The following is a 23,905-nucleotide window of genomic DNA, read 5'->3' as shown; positions in this document are numbered from 1 at the left end:
TCCCCTGTACGTTTTTATATTTCCGCTTTTCGTTCCTGTGCGCAATTATTAATTCTTGAGGGTCGGCGGAGATCAAAGTTTCATATTATTGGTATAACTATGCTATCACATCGGCGACAGAGATGTTAATGAAATTAAGGAGTGATTTCAAAGCCCAAATTAATTCTATTCTGATTTTTCTTATTTGCATCGGCTTTAAAATCTGGAATAAGGCCATTTCTAAGTGACCGTTAAGCAAGTTGACGATAGCACACTTTGAACGAAAACGTCTAGGAACGTAGGCTATTGAAAACGTCTTCGTAACTCTTAATTTCCGATAATGAATTTTATATCCCGGTCACGCGTGGAATGATTAATAACATCTTAAGCACACTTTGAACGAAAACGTCTAGGAACGTAGGCTATTGAAAACGTCTTCGTAACTCTTAATTTCCGATAATGAATTTTATATCCCGGTCACGCGTGGAATGATTAATAACATCTTAAGTCCGAGAACGTTATTCTAAATATCCTATTTGAATTGACGTTTCTACATTTACGAAATATTGTCGGCGCACTTTTTGCAAAATCCAAGAGATGATTTACCAGCGCGCGCGAGTTTCGTGCCAATCCAAGCAGAGCGGTACATGTCACGTGGTATCGGATATACGAATGGTAAAATATCATTCGAATATTTTAATTTTCCATTCTCTATTCGATCATGTTCAAAAAGCTCATTTCGCAAGGATAGGTAGTGAAAAATGGTAGCAAGATTGAAAGTGCTTTTTAGCACGAATTGGAAATTTCCTGGAGGCCCCAATCCAGAAAGTTTCTAGAAGTACATCAACCCGCAGCCTTGTGTAATTTGTATAAGTTCATCGGCTCGTTGAATTTCAGTTATGACGTAATATTCCTTCAAAAAAGCAATTTTTCGCGGAACACCTGAAGGTCTCTCGCGGGACACCAGTGTTCCGCGGAACACCGGTTGAAAATCACTGTACTAGTACTAGATCATGGCTGCCTCACCAGCGAGCCACATGCGGCCCGACATATAATGGGTATATAAGCAGACTTTTCATTAAATTTTCTAGTACTTTTATAGACTAAAGTATGTTTCGGAATTTTGGTGCGATTGTTCTGGCCATCCACATCTAAATGTCAGGTTCCCTATTTACGCATGCATCGAGTCTTGTGCCTTGGTGGACATTGCTGCTTATTTTTTTATTCCTTCCGGAATTGCGAGTTCGATTCGACAAACAACGCTATTGCGCCGTCATTGGCGACGAGACGCCGAAGAAAATTATAAAATGAATTTGTAACCTAAATTTACAAACTTATTTTATTCTTTTTTATTAGCTTTCGTGTCGTCCTTATCGGCACAAAAGTAATATATTTTCTGTTGACTCCAGATAGTAAACCACTGTCCAATCTTTCGGCTATATCCCCACTTAGTCACTAGAGACTGTTGACTTCATTGATGTTATGTTATTAAAGTTGCTTTTTGCTCATGTTTATCAGAACTCTGCTGGTATTTGAGTTTGGCAAACGCGTTTGCGACCCGCAATGAATTTCTTCGAGTGAAAGCGCTTGCTGCACTTAAAAAGTTGGGCAGACCTGCTCTGGAGTAATATTTACTGATTGAAGATTTGACCTGGCCGAAATCGGAAGTATTTGGATCATATCTTTAATCTTTACATATATTTTGTTGTAATACGGACTAGGTGTTCAGCATTTGTTAATGTTTGGTGCCTTCGCAATGGGCTTTAAGAGATATACAAGTCATCGCTTATTACCTTTAGTGCGTTCACGGGACAATGTTATACCTGGTATGCGCGGTTAGTATGTGTCCGCATTTATTACATTATTTCTTTTATTTCCACTGCTCCTGCGAATACGTCATCCACATATATTATCACACTACTCACAAGATTAGTCCGATTAAGGAGCATCTCATCGATTTCTTTATTTATGCATTATCAGACTTTTTCATTTTTATTGAAATTTCCAAAAGGAGATTGTCATGCAGTACTTTTTTGTCCCATATTTTGAACATCATTTTGCAACTTTTCTGAATTTTCTTCCTGTGTGTTTGTATTGTGTATGGCAAAGTTCTAAATCACTTATCTTTTTGCGAACGAATTGCTGGACTCCAAGCCCATGCATTTGTTCATAACAGAACGCGATTGGTAATCGACGAAGAAGCCGTGCTCATATGATCAAGCCATTTTGTCGACTTTCCTCTCCCTTGGGAAATATAGAAACCCGACCGTTTCCCGGAAAGCTTAGTGTTTAAATTCAAAATGCGAAACATTCATAAATCAAAATCGTAACGACATTACAATATTTATTAGCATCTTACATAGGTTGTGCGACATAAAATGAAAAAATATTAATAACAAAAATGTAATTTAATTGAACTGGGTTGTGTTATACTGTCCAGTCATTGCACTGTTGTACGATGGTGGCTGGGATCCAGGGGGAATAAACCCCGGCATAGTTTGCGGTATAGGTGTCGTACCTGGGGGAGGTGGTGGAATTGGATGCTGTGGATTGTATCCATAGGCCGGAGGGGCGTTGAACTGATTTTGTTGCTGAACTATAGGAGCAAACCCATACGCCTGTGGGATCTGGGGATTACCGACCACACCAGAGAAGGGACCGTTTGTTTGCGGGAATTGACCCCCAATACCAGGTTGCATCGGACCGTTCACAAAGTCTTGGGCAGGTTGACCTCCAAATTCAGATGCTAAAATAGCAGTTTGAGGGATTCCTCCAGGTACATGTTGTTGTTGAGATCTATTTCCAAGCCACCATTTTTTACCAAGTGCGCATCCGATTGAGAATGCGATAATGAAGAACCCACTGACAGCATTTCCCAGCCACCCTAATTCTAGTTTCATTCGATTTTCATGAAAATCATCCAAGTGTTCAAAACAGGGGTCCGACTCGCGTGGTTCGTCATGCACGGGATGAACGTGGGGATGGTCGGGAATACATGCAGTCACATATTCATTTCTACACTCTGACTCTGATTTATTAAAGCATGGCGTTTGGCAGGCATCTGTAATTCTGCAAACCAAACACAAATTTCATTAAAATCCGGCGCATAATGAAAAATTCAACAAGGAATGCGAAGTAGTCAAGTAGCCTAATAGAACAGATCAGGGTCGTCCAACCCGTGGTCTGCGGAAGCATTTCGAGTGACCCGCGCTGTATTTCTCGGGATTGACTAAAGAAAAATTGAAGTAAAACTATTTTTTGAGTGATGTAGTATACAAATATGTGATACAATCGATTTGTTTCTTTTCCTTAAATGCGCTCCGCCAGCCCTTTCGAACGAGCCATTAGTGCCAATTTGAATCGAAACCAACTGGGAGGAGATATCGATAAATAAAGGTGCCATAGACGATTACACACTTGGTCTTTTGCCTATCTATATGACGTTATCGCAAACCAATCGAAGCCATTTTCAGATTGAGAATTCGTTAAGGAATGTATATCATGTATTGTTCGAGTTGCCAACGTTTTACGTCCGGAAATAAAAGAGGTGTTTGCAGAAATAGTCTGTCAAGATAGGCCATTCCTCGTCATGCTGAAGAGCTGGAGAACTCTACAGCGGAAACTTTAATTTCAAAGGCGGGAAAATTTTCATCGTATTCCTTGCCGCTTGACGAGAGCAATGATATCCAGGTTACTGCTTAGTTGTCGATCTTCTTGCGGGGAGTTATTAATGATTTTAAAAATACTGCAGAACTCGCAGCCATTGTCCATATTAAGGGTACGACTAGGGGCATCGGTCTGTTGGGAGCTGTGATGAAAAAGATCAAGCGTCTTGGCTTGGCTTTGGCGAAACTTTCGAAAATAACTACTGATGGCGCCCAATCAATGATTGGATAACAACAGTTTTATTGGTATAATAATTGTGAAAGTCTGATGTGCGGGTAGTGTTTGTTTTTTCATTAACCTGTAGTCAGTGTAGCAAAACTATAACAAAATGCCATGTTAAGTGTCCCGCGTAATTATTAGTAAAGTACATATGGCCCTTTGGCCAAGAAAGTTGGACGACCCTGGAATAGATAATTGTCAATGTGCTAAATATATGGTGGATAAAAGAGGTGGAAAAATAACGCCATTGACCAGTTCTTTACATATTCGTACCTGCAGGATGATCTGATCTCTTCCTTTGAGCATTGCTCCCAACTTTCCCACCTGCCAGATTCATGACTTGAAAATAGGATAATATGAGTGCCGGCAAGAAGTTCTAATCTGAATAGATCACTGTCGCCACTTGCAGGCAACTTCTGTACATCCACGCTGTGATATTCTCGATAAGCTTTTTGAGATCCCTGATCAAAGCATCGTTGTTTTATAAAAATCTTTTTGTCGATGAGAAACTTGGAAACGGCCGGTTCAAATTCGACCACATGACTCTTGTAGTCATAATTATCTATAATCATGTTGGGATGATAGACAACGTACCCTGACGGATCTAATATCATACACATGTCGTTGCAGCGTTTGTCGATAGCTTGTAGCATTTCCTGATAAGAAAAGTTTTGTCAAGATGAATGCTGTGACTTTTTAATACATTTTTATTGAATCATTTAGGTTTAGTTTCAAGCAAGGTATCGTCCAATAGCCCAGATAATTCTTCTCCCTACTTAATTAAAAGCCAATTATACATGTATCTATTTTAATTTTTTTTGTGTATCGATTCTATGAATTATAACTTGGAATTCTGCAATAAACTATTAGTATACGCATTCTGAACGAATTTTCATGGCAAAAGTTATTTATTCTTTAGCTCAATCGTACTTTTTAACAATTTTTTTCGAAGGGAATTTTGTTATGAAATATTAATAACTCACATAGAATTTCCAGATTGTAATATCATATCCAATGACTGCGTAAACTTTATCGCTATCAGATGAAGTTTTCATGGTGATTGCTTTTGAAAACGATATGATCCACTCTTTAGTGGCCGCATCCAAATACGGCGAAGTAATGGTGAATTTGTCATCCTTGTTTGTCAGAGCTGCCTGATACCAAGGCCTTGCAGTGTGATCAAAATCCTGTGAATAAAAATGCTTAGACACACAAATGAATTCGACAAACAAGAAGAACGAGAAATACAATGTACAATAGGATTTTTTATAACACGAAACTTCAATATATACCTAATTCCTCATGATGCATCCATGAAGAGAAAAGCTTTTATGATCACCTAACGATATTAAATTCTCCAACGGGCGCTCCAGAAGTGTAGGTAACTAATTTTGTTCGCCCACTTCACATCAAGTTGTGTGAAGGGACTGAAACCTATGGGAATGGGGGTATATTCACTTGGCTAACACAGACAGTCCCTGAACTCGTAATATAACTAAAATAAGGGAAATCGGAATAAAATTAGGGCCTGACCCTAACCTGGTACACACACTACGGAAGTACCTAAAATCTCACCTTAGAAAGTTGAACTCCAGGCCATATACGGAGCACTCCATTTTTGGTTCCAATATATTTCCATATTACATGTGGGGCAATCTGAGATTTGAATAGATTTTCGTTCTCATCAGATTCGAACCAGTGCTCCTCTAAACTGAAGATACAGACAATATTTTAGCTAGTCTTTACTTTTTCACGCCCCCCAATCAAAGTTATCAAAGAAAAAATACTGTTAAAGATAGAAGTGTCTTCCTGGAAGACATTTATTTACACAATTTGTTTTTTATATGGGGTCACCGGGCCACTGTTTTATTCCAAATTTTATGATTCCACAAATTGAACCATAAAGTAGATTTTCCGTTAACAGACATGTACCTGTATTATAATTGTAAATAGGTATTTTTCTTAATTTTTTTTTTTCTGAAGTTTTGCATTATAAAAGCGTTACCGTATACCGTATATTTATTGTCATCCACGTTCTACTGTAGTATATTGGTAGGAAAATAAAAAGCTATTATAAAAATAAATAATATATATAGCAATATTCAGTTTTATAGATGTAATCGTAAGCAAAATAAAATATTCTATAGTGAAGTATATTCTAAAAAATAATGATAATTTTCTTATTATATATTCTGTGGAATGTGAAGTTTCCCCATTGATACTTTAATGATCATATCCTAAGTAAATTACAGTGATTAAAACATTTTTACACCCTGTTGGTATTTTACCCATGTTAGTATTTTATTCAATTTGAAAAATAACATGAAAACAATTTTTACCCAAACGTCAAAAAGATATCCTGGATTGCAGAATCAGTGATTATATTTCCACTCTGTGTTTGGATGTCTTTTGCATATTTTTCAATGCGGCTTGGATCTTCGTCCTGGGTCAAATATCTGTTAAAGATAGTGAAGATCTATCAGTGCTAATAAAATATGAATGCAATTATCACAGTTTCAAATAGATTTATCGCAAAGAACTGTATTTTAATTTTCTCGGATCTATATGATTTTTCAGAATTTATGCATTGACCCAATTCTTTTCTCTCGTTAACACCTTTTACAAGAACTGTCGTCAATTTGTAAGTTATTTGGCTAGGTATACTACTATCTTACTAAAACGAAATTAGTTCAGAAGAAAGATTGATGGCCTGCTTGAAACTTTTCTTGCCATAGAATAATCATAAATCACGCACACAAAACAAAAATATTATTTGTTCATTTGCAACTGAAGGTTCAATTGGATGCGTTGTTTCGTTGGTATAACGGCTGGCTTGTGAAGTTTTCAGCTCTATGTTTGGATCGCGCACTTATAACTAACATGTGACAATCGTAATTTGTGAAATTATGATTTTTGTTTAATTCTCAAAAACATTTCTCTACAGCAGTTCATGCCAACGACAGTCGATATCGTGACGTTCCTGTCATAGAGTAGATACATGAGACGAACACGACAAAAAATATTATTTATTCGTTCGCAAATCTAGATGCACTTGTATGCGCTGTTCCATTAGTATACTGCGTGTGCCCGCTGTCAGTAATCAATGATGTACGGCAATATTATGACTTTTCTGCTAAACGTTTTATTCAAAGTATGATCACCTGTCTGGATTGACAAATGCTTTTGGAGCAAGATAAACTGTTGTTGCAAGGAATGATGCTCTTTTTAAATGACTGCAGTCACCTTCGGGATTGTCACTGAAATCTATCCTGAAGATGAATATTGAAATAAATATCCGGTATAATCATTCGAAAAAGCTAACAACAAAGGGTAATACACCTGTCAATTCATAAATTTGAGTTACGCGAAAAAGAAATATTTTCCAAACCAATTCTATGAAACAAACCACAGCTACAAGGCTGAGTAAACACTATATATATATACCCGATACACGATTTGCACTTTCAATTTCTCAGCATACTATTTTACGCAATGTAACGCTAACCTGTGATAATGAAATTGAAATTCTTCCGGAACGGTTACACCTTTTACATGAACCGTCTTCTCGGCGCCATCTTTTACGTTTAGACAAACCGTGAAAAGTTTGAAATCTGTTAATGCGCACGTTACTTTGGAATTATGGAGAGAGTAATCGGCATTTATTTTATCCTGCAAAACCAAATAGAAGAAAACACAATTACATTAAATAATCTATTCAATTAAAGTGTCCAGTTGTACAGCATTGTTGTAAACTGCTTGTCAGAGGAAGTCTGACTTTGGTCGGACGAAACGTTACAGAAATACATTTGTGTTAGTGTGCAGCAAGACTCTTTAATTGTATAGAATAGTCATGTCTATTCCCGCTATACAGGATCCTTGCAGTATATGCATACGGATCCACTAGCATAAAGGCATAGAGGAAAGATAGGGAGTTAGTTAGTCGCGCGCAACCCAATTCAAAGTTACATTAATAATATTGTAATTGTATATTTTAATTTTCTAACAAATCTTTAATTTACATCAAAACTCTTTTGATTGTTTTATATATATTGTTTAGACATTGTTTCTGGACTATATTACCTAAAGAGAGTAATCAAAATGCTTCTCTTAGTTTAAAATGCTCTCAATATATTCCATTGAAAATTCAAAAAGACCAGGAATTCGGATCCAACAATAGTCCTGCCTTAGTTCTTAAGGTCAAACGAGTTTGAGACGGCATAAAATGCAAGAAAGCAATTTAACCTTTAGCGTCCTCCATGTTGTTTTCATTGATACAGTGATAACTCGATCCGAGGAAACACTCTCAGAATCTTGGTTTTCTTGTATTTTAGACAGGAGTGTTTGTAAATCATCGCTACAAAAAATTAAAAAAAGAACATGAATATTCAACAAATACAGCAATGCGACAAATTGATATTTATTTGCTACCGGCACTTCATAGCACTCATGTCATCGTATATATATAACTCGCGTCGTCTATATCGGATTTAAATCTTGCCTATCCTCGTCAATCCATTGAAATCGACAAGTCGGTTGGTACTCGATTAGGTTTTTGAAAACCTCGCGATCAAATTAATCTACTTGGTGTTGTTACCAAAGAATTTATCTGGAAAGCAACGCAAGAATTTTAGCTATTTTCTTCAGATTTAGATTTTCGCTTTCACGTGGTTAATTACAGTTGTCTGAGTCTCTCAACTCTTCAATATTAACGATTCTTTACGTGTAATTTTGGGATATCAAATATTTTATTGAAAAAATAATGATGAATATAATTAATGAATGATAATAAACGAAGCTGAACGATAACTGACCTAAGAGTTGTAAGCATTTGTAATTATACACAACAACTACTAAAATATTCATTTCTAAATTTTCAATCTTATTCCATCAGATCTTAGTGAGTAAACACGGGCATGCTCTCCGATGGTTAAAGGAGAGAGAAATGTATGAATGGTGTTTTGATTTATCTCGTCTTCTGTATCTTAGGCTAATTCTCATTTGTAAGAATACTTTTTTAAATACTTTACGATGTACAAACCTTTTCTCTAGTTCACGAATATTGAGAATTCGGTCCGACCATTCACGTTTTGAAGAATAAGAAATGAACGGATGGTAAATAACGTTAAAATTTTTGTCCATGACAAAAACATATGCATCGTCTTCTTGTACTTCGAAGTTTAAGACTTCACTTATCAGAACTTGCAATAAGATGTCAACGCTAATAACGCCTTTCAACTTATCTGTGAAAACAGAAGCAAGCTCGTTTGTAAACAACAAAGCGTAGGTCAATTAGAACGAAGTTTTTACCAGTGGACTTTCGTCAGTGAGAAATTCAACCAATCATTTCAAAATAGGCAAAAAAATTCTCAAACAACCGAAAATCGAAAAGCAATAGATCCAAGAGTTCAACTCGCGTCCAACAATGCGCTCGACGGTCACCATCCAAACGTACATACTCTTAGTCGGTAATCAAGAGAATCGGTTACAGATGTATATAATTATATATGCATGTAATAATGTATTTACCATCAACAAAGACTGATTGCAAAGCAGTCACCACGATTTCACCATCGGAAAGCTTATTTAATTCTGGCCATTTCCATTGAATCTCATTTTCGCTTGATGAAGGAAAATGTTCAAATGACAAGTGTTTTCTGTAATTTATATAACACGTTTTTTGCTCCATTAAACTATATCAAGTAGTTTTGTTCAATCGGATAAAAGTTTTATTTGACACAGAGTTACGAGGTTTGCTTTCTATTAGTTTCAACAGAAAATTTCAACTACAACTACCTACTTGACTAAAGACTGAAATTCTGACTCCGTGTGATTAATAAATGACTCTGACTACGAAAAATTGAACATTTGATTCTGACTAATTATCACTAATACAGAGAAGAAATAAATGTACAATCCGTAATTCCACTACAGGCTTGTTTGGTATCATTAATCAGATCCTCCATTGTCGTTTAAGTTCATGGTGCACAATATATCTTATATTCCATTTACATTTAGTAATTGTATGTTTATATGTTTTCGTATTTCTACCACACACTGTCGTACTTTTTTAGGGATTTTTTTTATATTATTCCGGTTTATATTTAATACCATATACATAGTCTCACATTAAATGATCTGTCTCTTCCACATAAGAGAAATGCTTTCCGGTGTCAGGTTCATTCAATTCAGCAATTTCCTGTAGAACGTCATTACTTGCTGGATTTTTAACGCCATAAGTTAGAATATTCACCGAATTCTGAAAATTTGATTTTCTATCGGAAACTGTCTGTAGAATATCGTCTTTGGAATCCTCGTGTTGGGAGCCACTGACAAATAATATCATTTTTCTATTCGTGCTTCTTGTGTTTTCAAGATAGTCAAATGCTGCATTCAGAGCTTTGCTAAAATTAGCATTTCCACTTTTACGTTCTGTAGTTTTTAACCAGGCTAAAATCGCTTCTACGTTTTTGTGCGTAGCTGAAACCATTTCTTTGTTTTTGCATTTTATTGCACCGTTTGGTCCATTAGAGAGAGTCACCACATCAGACGAATAAACCACAAAAGCAATGTTGTCTGCAACGTTAACGGCTTTGAAAACATATTCGACCGCATCCATCATTTCTGGTCTGTGCTGCTGCAACAGATCACCATCCATGACGATAACTAAGTCTTTAGCAGTCGAGAAAAATGAAGATGCAAACCTGGATTTGCAATGAACAAATTAAGATATATCAACCACAAAAATATCTTTTGCTTAGATACATTGATTCAATGTCGTCTGAATAGACTTACTCTTCTATAATCTGACCCGTCCCGGCGGTACATACATAGAGGCTTACTTGTGGGTAGGAATTTGGCACTCGGGCGGAAACAGGGGTAGTAATAGCATGTAATTTTTATTATGCAACGTCAAATCCCGCCATTCGTTTTAAACAAGGCATTCCTTATACAAGAAGTCACTAATATATAACAAAATGTATGGCGCTACATATTATTAGGAAGAACCGGAATCTGCCTGCCTACTCAATTTATTACACCCTGGATGATGTGGCGGGAATAGGATTTGAACCCGGAATGTGTAATTTGCGATGCCAACACCGTTAAGTCTGCTAATCCATCGAGCCGGCCAAAATTGATTTCCAGCTAACGAATTAACCACACAAAATGCTTTCTTTCAAAACTTAGCAGATACACTTGAAAATAAAGCTTTTTTCTAATTTTATATACTCCACGTAGATATCTTTTGCAAATTGTAGTGCAAATTACTTTATTATATTTAAATAAGCTAAGATTGTGAAATCAAGTTCACGGTACTCACGATTCAAAATCATCAGATTTCTCACAAAAAATGTCTCCATAATAAGCTGGATATTGTAATATCGCCCCATTAATTCCTCGATATCTTTGGTATCCTATTTCAGGATAAGAACGTCGATTATGTGCAGCCGCAGTCAACAAATTGTCAGTTTCCAGATCGGCAGCCGATTCTTTCTCGTTGTGCATTAGACAGTAGGAAGTGTTGTCAATCTGGACAATTTGTGGCGAATTAAAAATCTGATAAAATCGCGGTAAACAAATGCAAGTCAAAATTTTTATTTGAAAGATCAATCGCGTTTGATTATGCCCAGGTCAGGTTTTTTCATCAAGTTTTGTGGATAACACGAGTGCCACGGCTCCTAAATTAACAATACAGTCAGAAATTAACTTTTCTTTTAATACGGATCTACTGATATTCCAAATTTGCGTATTACCTGCAGATGTTGTGGAAGATGTGTAGGTTTTTCTGAAGAAAATCATGAACTGCATGTATTATAATAATGCACCGTTTTTCAATGCTTAATCTAGAAACTAGGTATTAATAATAAACCTGACTCATATTTTCGATTTGTTCATCTGTCTTAGCGAGTTGTAATTGTAATCGAAGCAATAATGAGATGATGTATGCGTGGTATTCAATGCTTCATCGCAAAGTTATCTTTAGTATAGTAAGCCTTACCTTGTGTTGACCTTCTTCCCAACTGTATGCTACTTTACAACAGTCTCGAAGTTTGATTTCAGATTTGGTTGGAGTTTTGATTTTCAATGATTCCCTTAATTTTGTCATTGATTCAGCTAAATTTGACAATTTATGGGAAATGTTTTTTTCGATTTTACGGAGGAGCGGTTGCGAATCAATAGCTTTCTCTGACGTTTGAACATCGTTCATTTTTTTCTGCATTATCGCAGCCCCCAGAGTGTCATTCACGTAAGACTCGACTGTTTCAGCGAATGACGACTGACTATCCACTCTCCCATAACATAAACCTATTATAAGTAGACTTGCCAGTAGAGCGCTGTACATTTTAACTATCACAGCAGAACGTTTTGAGCCTAAAATAAACGAAAACGACGCTGGCATGGACTTTAGTTCAACTAAAGAAAATACTTCGTTATTCTTTACCAAAATTTGCAGTCTGTTTTTATTATGATGTAATAATCTAACTATCAGACAAGCAAGTTGTTTTGGATATTGGCGATAAAGAGTGCTTAAAATCAAAAATTCATAAACACAGCTTCTTTTTTGTTAATTTTTTAAAAACGTTTGTGTCATACCAGCATGGGATCATTTTATAGTCTGAGATATTTTTCTGTTCTATTTTGAAGGTAGAAAATCACAACGATTTCAAAATTAAGCAAACGATTTCAAATTCCGATACTATTGATAAATGCTGGCATATTGCCAGCCAACTCGTAAAATGTATTTGTAAACGAGTGAAATAGGATTCTTTTACAATAACTTTTGAGTTCGTAAGTTGTAAATATGCCCACTTCAAATATTATATCATAATGGTTGTCAAGACACAGACTATTTCCTAATAATACTCGAACAACACATATTGAAGTAAGTACAATCATTTTATTGCATATTAAACAGTAATATTCACATGTATCGAGGGGCAGGTGGTAGGTCTGATGGATTAATTATAGGAGTTGGTGGAATGTAGATTGGCGGCGGTGGAATACCGCTATCAAACGTCATTGCGTTGTTATAAGATGGAGGTGCAATTGGGGGAGGTTGGTGTTGATTTTGTATAGTGCCTGGAGGAACGCTAAATTGATTCGTCATATTTACTTGAACATAAGGATTTGGAGAGCCTGGTTGTTGGGAGAAAGGCGCAGCGAACTGATTAGGATTTTGAGTCATTGTTGTTGTTGGATGAATGATTGGTTGTTGATTCGGTGTCGTTTGAAAGTGTGGTTGTTGGTGCTGCGTTTGTTGAGGAGATACTGATCTGTTTTTACTCCTGGATACGTACATCACACAGCTGACAAACACCAGCGTTACAGCCGTTGACAGGCCAAATATCAATCCAAAGGAATTGGAATGGGGTTTCTTTTCATTATAGTCAACAGGATAGTCATCCCAAAGTCCGTCATTCGATTCCGTCTCCCATGATGCAAGAGCGTCGTAACACGAAGGCAAATCAGTTAAAGCATCTACAGGCGGCAAAACGCTAACTTTAGGCTTTGAGGCTACGCATGGTGGTGGGTCTAAAGCCCAGTCGTAAGATTCGGAATTGCTACAGTAGTCGAATTTGGCACTTGTATGACATGCTGACTCGCAATACTCGCTGTTGTCGTCGTAGCTATAAACAAAAGGGAAAGTGTTATATTCAAAGGTTGAGTATCTTTCTAAGGTCGCGTAAATTGCGAATAAAAAATTACTTAGATTAAGGATGTTGAATTAACTGGTGGTCTTGATTAAGAAAATTGAAACTGGAAGAATCGTTGCTGTAGTATCAATTGGTAGCGGTTCTAATGTTGAAAAACTATGAAACTTTCAGCATAACATATTCAAAAGGCTATTAATATCCGGTACCCAATGTCGAAGGTAAAATATGATCCCGACCCAATTTCTTAGTTATTCAAATAAATACGGCGCTGCGATATTATTTAATAGTTGTTTACAGAAAAGAGTTGTCACGCAAAAAAAATGGCGCAAGAGATTTAATTAAGATATATACTCAACTGCAATTTTCTAAATTTCTTAAAAATAATTTACGACTAAAATTTACAAATATTTTATGACAAAGCTCATTCTGATTGTATTAGCCCACATATCCGGTCGCTGGTAACTAGATCTCGTCAAAGCTGCTATCTAAATTTAACAAATGAATTACACTCACTGACAATGTTCATCGACTGAAGCATGCTTCGTACAGTAATAATGAGAATCCCAATGATTAATAATAAGAACTGTATTGGTCCCATGTATTCTTCGTGCGAAAAATTCCTTTCCTTCGAAATCAATTTCACTCAATTGATCTAGTTTTTCCAAATTAACGCGGCAAGAATGCTCAGTTCTTATTTTGTTTACGTCAATGCAAGATTCAGTAACAAGCAATCTTTGGTCGAAAACTACACTTGCCAGATTTGGATCAACAGTAGTCAGATCACGTCCAAGTATATCACTCGAACCATGAGACCACGAGTAAGATTTATGATAGATTACATGACAGGATAGATCTATCAAAGTACAATCCTCTCGTCCACATTCGTACCCAAGAAACATGTCCTGTAAATAAATGCCCATTTTAGCATAATATTTATAGTTACTATTTTCACGTATAAAATGTATTCCAGTAATACATGTAATTTTTAAAACAAATGAACATTGATTAAACAAAGTAATAGATTGAAATAAAAACTTGTGAATGTATATGAACAAGAAGTCCGTTACACGGGAGCCTATCGTCAAGTAAAACAACGGCTCTCATTGGAAAATGAATCGACCATTCGACGGTGCGGCGAAATTTTGTAAAATCGGAATAATTTGACCTGAATCGAAGCTGCATAATTCCGGATAAAATATTTAAGAGTGCCAGCAGTATAACGTTACGACATCTCCATCTTGCTTTACCAACAATTATTTTATAAGACGTATTTATATGTCGTTCTCTCCGAACCGGGCGTCCCCCCCCCCAAAAAAATTATACAGAAGTTATAGTAAAAGAGCAGTGGTTCCCAAACGGTGGGGCGCGCCCAACAAGGGGGGCGTAGACAGTTTTTTGAGTGGGCGTGAAGCTAATTGAAAATACAAACATTTTTGTTAGATTCGATCTTGTCCGCCTAATGTTGGATATTTACGTTCCATCCACGTATTTTCAACGTGTTTTTTGAATAAAACAAACTTTCGCCTTACTATCTGTTATTTGTAGCTCATTGATAGCTAGTTATTTTTGAGGTGGAGCGCGGGACTTGAAAAATTCTAAAAAGTATCAGAACCACTGGTATAGAGAGAAGCGGCAATAATAACAAAAACAAAAATTTAGAAAACAATCAGGGCGTCCTCTTCTAAAAATTTCCATACGTGTAGCTTACTTTAAGAAACTCTACCCACCTTGAAATCAGATAGGAATACGTCTGATGCAATTACTCCGTATGGATGTCCTTCGTCAACCATAACAGCCTTTGTCATAGTTATAATCCACATTCCTGTCGATGCGTCGGTGTATGGAGTTGTTATTGCGAGATCATCACGATGCGCCATTGCTGTCTTATACCATGGCCTCAATGTAGGATCGTATTCCTTAAAAATAAAAAAATCATTTCATTAAATGATTATGTACCTAGTATCCTAAAATTGCGTTATTATACTGATGGCGTAAATAATCCAAATAATATTTTACTATAGTATGATCCTTGTTTGTTCATCCGCTCAACAATTTGCGTGGAGGTAGTTAAAAGAAAAAAATATGAATTCAAATATTAATTCGATCAAAGAAAGGCATCTACCTCTGAACTGAAAGTGAATATTAGTTACAGGCGACCATAAAATACACATATAAGTTTATTCTTGCAAAAGATGTATCTGTACGAATTATAGCCAACGGTGCCAGAGAAACAGCACAGTTAAAGTGAATAAATTAGACATTATATCGATAATAGTGGAGAAATATTGCACGAACCGTCATTTTACATTTACAGTGGAGTTTCTTTCTATGATCGACGTAGGACACATTAGACTATAGAACCTTCCCAGTCGGATGTGCCAGAATTTAGCAGAGAGTATGAACATCATCTACGCGGCGTGTTTGTTACGGTGATATATTCAAAAAGTGATTGCGTGTATGACCTAGAATTCAGCGGTGGGCAAGGTTTTTTGAACCAGGGCCAACAATTTTGCCCACCTAGACTGGCGGAACTTGTAAGTGTGACGATGAACAATATTCACAGCGTTACAAAAGCAAAAGTGGAAAACAATATGCCTCGTGTCAAAACTAAATTAAATCGCAACCTCAACAATTCCGTGGACTATTTTTTTTTTTAGCTAAAACATCAGAATTTGGTAGTTTGATTGTGGCCATATTTGAGTACAAAACGGGCCGGATTTGGCCCACGGGCCGTAGTTTGCTCATGTGAGAGCTTGATGCTGCGAAGGTAACAACATCATATGGCGCTCTCAAATCAGATATACAGAAAGTACGTTTGGATGTAAATTAATGCGTTGTATGATAAAGATATCGAGTTTAAAATTAATTACGCTACATATAACATAAGATTAATTCACCTGTGCCAAGCGTACTCCTGGCCATATTCGAAACACACCAGATTCAGTTCCTAAATAACGCCACAAAGCGGGAATAGATGCATTGAAGATATTGTTATTCTTCCATATCTCATCCATTCTGTATATGTGATTAATAATAAGGTGGTATTTTTTTTACAAATGGATTAAATAAAATACAATAGGAAACAAATACCTTGACGTTAGCCTTACATCATTTACTGCAGCTTGCTCTATTTGCAATCCTTCTTCGTCGTAGAAATCATTTTCAATCATGTTTTTATAAGATGTGACGTTGTTTGCAGTCTCTTCAAATTCTAAGTAACTATAATAAACGATATATGTGTTATGTTAGAAAAAGGTGGTTACTTCGCCGGTAGCTACAAGCAGTCTAGTTTCCTACTAGTTCAAGATCGACGAGGTCGCTTATCTGCCCAACAAAATATATATATTACGATAGTTTATGCTATGAGGAAATAGTCACACTAACTTCGAATAGCTGCTGTAAACCGGGTCGTACCGGTATTTGCTATTATTTGGGTGGCTGGGATTCTACTTGATGAGCAGTTTATCTTTCTTGTTTTTCTGTCTGTGACTGGCCAAAGTTACGCCTAGTTGATTATTTTATTTCCAAATGAGGGCAGCAAGTTTTATACTAAAATTACAAGTGATAATTGCTGGAAAACTGGCAAGTAATTTTGATCATGCAAAGGAAGTTGAGCATACTTTACCTTTCCATATGTTTGAATGCTTTCGGCGACAACTTAACTGCAGACCCGTGATATGCGATGCGGCTCAAATGCAGACATTCATTCTCCGGAGGATCGAGGTCAAGTCTAAAACGAAAAAATGTGATTCGTACATTATGGTCATGGACTTAATAGAGTTGTCTCGCGTTGTAACCCAAACTAATACCTCCAGTAAAATCGAATATTGACAGTATTAACGTTACGGTGAACTCTATTTAAATGTTTCACGACAGACGCTTTTTAACAGTATTGAAGTCACAGTGAAATGCCATTTGAACATTTAACGACCGACACATTTTAACAGTATTGAAGTTACGATGACATGCTATTTGAACGTTCAACACCGTAATTGTACTGGTAAATACTGACTTCGAATAGGATAGATCCTCTTTACCTGTGATATTGGAAAGATGGTGAATCTGAAACTTCTTGTTCTTCTAAGGTACTCTGTGTATTTCTAACCGTATCAACTACCACACATGCTGCGAACGGAGAATCCGTAACCAACTGACATGAAAATCTGGCCAACTTTGATTCGGCTGAGACCAAGCCATGCTCCTGGCAAACAGATAAAATATTGAATCTGGAGTAGATTTCAGTAGTGAATAAACAATATGTTGTCGAGCGCATATCAGTGAGTGAAACGGCGCTCCAGAAGTATGTGTACCAATTTGGCGGTAACTACTTTTGTTCGCCTACTTTACATTAAGTTGTGTGAAGAGACTGAAACCCATGTGAAGTGGGTATATTCATTTGTCTAATACAGACAGTCCCGAACTCGTAATAGAACTAAAATAAGCAAAATCGGAATAAAATTATGGCCTAACCTCAACCTGGTACACACACTACGGAAAACTAATTCTGCTTACCGCCTCTTTTACAAACATTGTGCGAATTTCCATCGTTGCCGCCATATCGTGAATACTATCGTGGTTGTACAAATTCATAATCGCAGGCAAAAGACCATCTTTCAACGCAGGACTAAATAGATAAAATATGAAAAGCATCATAACTATCCGTCAAAATAACAATATGATCAGCCTGGTCTGGCAATTGGGGTGGCATACAAATACGTGAATTACTCCCTGAGCATCGACTTCCTTGTTTATTTCTGTAGCATTAACTAATTAGCAATGTCAGACATGACGTAATATTTGTTCAAATTTTGGCAAACGCTCAGATATTTTTCAATACTGTATTGCCGATTTTTGAAGTGGTGGTTAACATCAGCTCGCTTCCGATTTTTTGAGGTATTTATCAGTTTTTGGTTGTGTTTCCAAAATTTGGGGATAAATCAATTTACTCAATGGTCATTTTATCTTCCAGAGCGTTTTTAGCGTAGTTGCAGTAATAAAAATTTAGCCGTAAAGATATATGCATCATATATATATGCCTAACCAAAATCAGCTATGAGTATGTGTAAATGGTAGATTCTTGAATCTTTTGAGTAAAAATGATAGCTTTGAAACGTGCAAGCCAGTTTGTAAGCGACAACTCGCGAAAACAATTCCAGAGTAGGGAAAAGTCTATTATCACCGCTTCGAGAAATGTGATGGCTAGAAGAATAAATAACTTTCATGAAATAACACAAACTATTTCCGGTACTTGTTTGCCATGGGGTAATTGAACTCGTATGTACTTGTCCCACATACCGTAAATGCTCGTTTTAACGCCCGGTCTTGATTAAGGGCCCGTTTGAATAGCCGCCCATGTGAACAGGACATAAAAATAAATAAGCGCCGGTGCTTGAATACCCGCCCGGTGTAAAAGTTTTTTTTTTTTTTTGCGGATTTGTACCTGCGATGCGTAAAAAAAGTCGAAATTTTCATTATTCTCGTTTAAATCATACTTGTGAACTGGAAATGACAATATACGGTATCAATTATTGTAACGATTGGTATCTACCGGTATTTTTGTGTGTAATTTTACTTTAAAATTAACAAGCGCCCCTGCTTGAATAAGGGCCGGTTTGAATAAGGGCCCGGTTAGTGAGTATGTTTAAAAAATAAGCGCCCGGACTATTAAACGAGCAAATACGATATTACGAATCAGCATTTATAATCACCGACACTCTAAAAAGCATGTACCTAACATCTGACACAATCTAATTTTTATGAATCTTACCTCCTTTCCAACATAGTAATATTCACCATTACAGGATCACCGTCGACAGATGACGGTGCCGGTAAGAACGGATGAGCAATAGCTCGAAAGTTTTTATCAACAAGGAATGAGTATCCCATATCACTGTTCACTTTAAAATACGTTATTTCTGTCAATAATTCTCTCATGCTTATATCTGCACCAACAACACCTTTCAGGGTTCCTGTATAATAATATATGTTATGTTAAATATATGTGATATTTGCTACAGATTATTAACAACTATAATCAGATAGTGAAAATACAAGTCTGTAGATTTGAAATAAAAACATTTGAATAAATAAATATTTATAGATAAATGGTTTACCGAAGTTCTATAACTGGACATCGGGTGGACTAAGAGATCGTCTTGCAAAATCTTGTTATTGCGAGAAACAAAAGCGTATTAACCGTTTTCGAATGTTAGACAACAGATAAAATCATGCTCCAGAACTCAATTCTGTATTTTTTCAAATTTGTTTTGCGATTTTTGAAACTCGCTAGTTGTATTTGACAAACTAACGCTTTTCAGCCCAAAATTCCAGTTTCGTTTTAAAGTTTAGAGAATTATACAAACCATCATAAACTACAGCAGCAGATGCCGTTATGACGAGACCAGCTCCACCGATGGCATCGTAATATGGCACGCTCCAGTGTACGTGTGTATTGATTGATTCTGACTTGAAGAAATTGTAGTAAGAACCCATTTTTGTTCTGAAAATAAATGATATTCATTTCCAATATAAACATTTATCAGCGTGGAAAGATTGTCGTTAAAAATACCTCAGATTGTCAGTGTCAGTTATAGCAACGTGTAATCCCTCTCGAGCGGCAGAGGCCCTCGGAACACCGTAATCCGTACCGTCTTGTCGAGACATTTTTTCTAACACTTCACCGGGGGCTTGAGCACCGAATGCATACGTCATAATCACAATCGAGTGATGAAATTTTGCATTTCTGTTGTAAATCGTCCAGAAAATGTCTGTTTTATTATCATTTGGTTCGCCATCCGACATAAAAAGTATGACTTGATTTCTTGATATCTCCGAATAATCTGAAGTATCTTCATACGTGGTCTCAAAGTAATCAAAGGCTGCGTTGAGAGGGCTGATGAAATGTGTCCCGCCCATGGCGTATAGTCCTCCAACCCATTGGCGTAAATACTTGGTGTTGGCTGGAGTTGCAAGAGCCATTTCCTCTTGGTAACAGTGTGGTGGTCCAGGGGGGAGAATTATATTGCTGGAAAACGCAATTACGGCAACTCGGTCATTAGGATTGAGGGTCTCAAGTACTGTAGCTACTGCTGCCTTTGCTCCTTCCATTCGATTTTCCATCAACATTGAGCCAGATGTGTCGATCACGATAACAACATCTTTAGGTTGCGGTGTGGCAGCAACGACATACCTGTTACAATTTCATAAATTTATTTTCTATTGCTATGAGTAATGTACCAAAATTCAAACAGGGTGACTATTGTATATTACGCATCTTATAAGATGCGCAATATACAATAGTCACCCTGTTTGAATTTTGGTATCGGTGGGGAGTACACTTACCATGGACGGAATCTGTTGTCGTAAGATGTACAATCAAACCCGGTACTTGCAGCAGGGTATTGTGTAAACATTCCTTCTTCACTTCCGTAATACTGATATTTGATTCCTGACGTTGAGTAGAGACTTTCCATAGAAGATGCAATCAATGATGACGGTGATCGACGCATAGTTTCATACAAACGTGCTTCTGCGTATCTATCTCCACTTATTCTAGCACATGCTTGAAACAGGTCGACCTGTGAGAAGTTTCGTTAGGATAAGACAGGATTTACATATTTGACCCTGGGGATAAGAAAGCCGATATGGCGGCTTAATCATATGGCGAACTACGACCTCTCGTCCGGTTACCAGTCCATGTCGGGTGTGGGCTTCGTTAGCCAAGTATTTGTTTCATATGCATGACTTAACCATAACCAACCAGCATTTACGTGAACCACTCTACGGCGACGAGGAGTTCAGCAATCATCTCGCACATAATTACCCCCTACACCTACAGGATTCAAACTGCGAGGTGCGGTGACGTAAGGGCAGTGGTGGGATTCAAGGGACTACACGGGTTTGTGCGAACGCGTTATTGAAATGTAGTGATAATTAATCAGCGAATGCGATGTCGTTTTTTGAGTCAATTAAAAACCTATTTTTCTTATGTTTCAAATGACCAGAGTTCCGTTCTTTGGGGATCCACCTATAATATAGCCAAGTTACCTCTCTTCCAAATCTTTGGTCATATTTCGGCGACCAAGAGCCATTCATGATTTCAAGCTGGCAACACTCAGTAACATCATAAATCCATTGGCCATATGAATACGCTTGTGTCGCTGCCGTCCGTAAACGTTCCACTGCAGAAGCTGTGTTTCGAAATTTTTCAGTTAACGATGCCACCATTTCGTGCACAAGATTTTCAGAATCAAGTCTTGTGTATGCGAACTCGGACGAATCAATTATTTCTTGAAATTCCTCTAATCCCGCTGTATTAGTCAGAAAGTTACGCACAGTTTCTTCGAGAAAATCTCCTGGTTGCGCCGTGTTCGCCGGACCTACCGGCTCTGATGTTGCTTTTATATTACAAATATCATTTGATAATATTAACGTTACAGCTAGTACTTGAAAATGCCAAAAACCCCGCATTTTAGCGGTCTACCCTACTTTTGACAAATAGCTTTTAACTAAAAGCCTCAGAAGCAGACTCTATATATTAGCCAAAGTATTAGTGAAAAATTATTTCTACAATTTGCATTATGACGCAATAAGCGTAAAACTAGTTAATAACAAGAAGATTTTCACGATGAAAATGCAGCATTTTGATAAATTCTTCTGAATTTAAATCTTCAATTTTTGACAAATTTTATTAAGGATTAAAACAAGTTACTATTTCATATATAAAACCTTTGGTGCATTGGTATTATATTATGTGCCTATCCGACAACTTTTTTTGCATTAATGTAAGTATTTCTTACCATCAGATTACTAGGAAATTAATTACCACTACTTACTAGGAATTTATTGATCTGATTAATAAAACTTATAGAGTTTTGGGCTCACTCACTGTCATACTCAGAACTGTCTGTCAGTTTTTATATCATATTGTATACAACGATTAATTCGCAAAAAAATCTAAAGCTAAAGTTGACTATCTATCTATCATATGCAAAGTTTAACTTCTATAATTTTATTCAAAGAACAACCCTAAATGCTTAATAAAAAAGTATAAAAAAAATCCAAAAAGATTTTTCCAAGACTAATTCTAGTAAAATGACTGTAATACAAGTCCTGTGGTAAATATGCAAATGTTCAATAGTCAGCAAAAAAAAGAATTATTTTGAAAAAATCGTTTGTTCGTCATACATATTAATTAATTTCAGTGTACAATTGAAGTCACGCACTCATCAGGCAGTTTTGTTTAACAACAGTATGGAAATTATGTTTAAATATCAGAATCAGAAAATATTACACTTTGTTGCTATGGAGATGTTTTTTTAACTCCTAGTCAAATTTCTTGCTTTAACAACAGAAAATAAAAAAATTAAATTTTTCACCCAAACTAAGTGCCGAGAATGTTCTTTAAAATTTCATGTGGTGACTTTCAAAACAAATTTATTCAAGTATGATAAGCAACTCTGAATCTATTTTATAACATTGAGAGGTCATTTAAAAAATCATTCCATTTTATTATGTGCCCTGCTTTCTTTTATTTTCTGTTCTGAGGTGTCAGACTGGTATTTCCATCCTTTGTGTACGAGGAAAACAAAGTATATATTTATATCCGAGGACGCAAAGGAGTAATTTCTGAAAATGAATTGAGGATAGTGAAGGTATTTGTATAAATCAAAAGCTGAAGACATGTCAAATAATCAGTTTTTGAGTCGACGAAAATGTGGCACCGTAGCTAACTCCAACATGACAACGTGATTCTGCACGATTTATTTTTTCAAGGAGAAAAAAGCGATTGAGGAGTAAGATTGAAAAATTACAGGGAATCAGTGGGGTCATTGGCTCATAAATAATAGAGAAATGAACCTACATCATTTTGCATATAGACCACTAACCTCTGTCAAGGACAGTTTAAAAACTTACAAGATCTTCAAGGCTTTTAATAACAAATCATAGTTTTACTCACGTGATGAAACTCGACTGCGCTCCAACCACTGAATCTTTCGTCGTAAGGTGGCGTAAACTAAAATATAGCGTAAACTATATTTTACTTCATAAAAACATTCCATCTTATCATCTTCAGTTAGGAACAACCATACATTGTGGTTAGTAAGAAAGTAACTGTATACGTCTATACCTTCAAAAAAGCGACCAGCAGTACCAGCCTTCATAGCTTTTTTCATATTTCTTGGTATGTCTTTTAATTTGGATTGAAAAGCAGGAATAACGTACAATTTGTCATTCTTTCCAACAAAACTCTAATTTTATGTAGTTTATGTATTTATATTGAATTTTGGAAATTCAAATAAATAATACCTTGTTTCTAAGTGACCGTTTAATTGCTCTGCAAACATTAACAAAGATCAACATCTTTATGAACAATTTAGTTTATTGAA

At 36.4% G+C, this 23,905-nt stretch overlaps 2 protein-coding genes across 2 annotated transcripts; both read right to left on the bottom strand.

The window, feature by feature from the left end:
• Nucleotides 1-2,308: 2,308 nt before the first annotated feature.
• Nucleotides 2,309-12,272, bottom strand: LOC120336331 (VWFA and cache domain-containing protein 1-like). Its single transcript, XM_078110068.1, has 13 exons — nt 11,861-12,272; nt 11,183-11,391; nt 9,990-10,565; nt 9,391-9,518; nt 8,903-9,104; nt 8,107-8,218; nt 7,370-7,533; nt 7,026-7,133; nt 6,204-6,320; nt 5,440-5,575; nt 4,848-5,051; nt 4,138-4,520; nt 2,309-3,048 (listed from the first exon to the last, which is right to left on the bottom strand). Exons 1-13 carry the CDS (start codon nt 12,260-12,262, stop codon nt 2,388-2,390), a joined length of 3,402 nt encoding a protein of 1,133 aa, XP_077966194.1. The 5' UTR covers nt 12,263-12,272; the 3' UTR covers nt 2,309-2,387.
• Nucleotides 12,273-12,740: 468 nt separating this feature from the next.
• Nucleotides 12,741-22,039, bottom strand: LOC120336920 (VWFA and cache domain-containing protein 1-like). Its single transcript, XM_039404712.2, has 13 exons — nt 21,564-22,039; nt 20,859-21,094; nt 20,086-20,706; nt 19,880-20,016; nt 19,285-19,486; nt 18,030-18,141; nt 17,555-17,718; nt 17,143-17,247; nt 16,608-16,736; nt 16,415-16,532; nt 15,245-15,433; nt 14,031-14,419; nt 12,741-13,490 (listed from the first exon to the last, which is right to left on the bottom strand). Exons 1-13 carry the CDS (start codon nt 21,984-21,986, stop codon nt 12,785-12,787), a joined length of 3,531 nt encoding a protein of 1,176 aa, XP_039260646.2. The 5' UTR covers nt 21,987-22,039; the 3' UTR covers nt 12,741-12,784.
• Nucleotides 22,040-23,905: the final 1,866 nt, after the last annotated feature.

Source organism: Styela clava, chromosome 2 (genome assembly GCF_964204865.1).
Source record: "Styela clava chromosome 2, kaStyClav1.hap1.2, whole genome shotgun sequence".
Classification (NCBI taxonomy): Eukaryota; Metazoa; Chordata; class Ascidiacea; order Stolidobranchia; family Styelidae; genus Styela; species Styela clava.
Note: the sequence above shows the minus strand (reverse complement) of the source record. Positions and strands in the feature narration are given on the sequence as shown.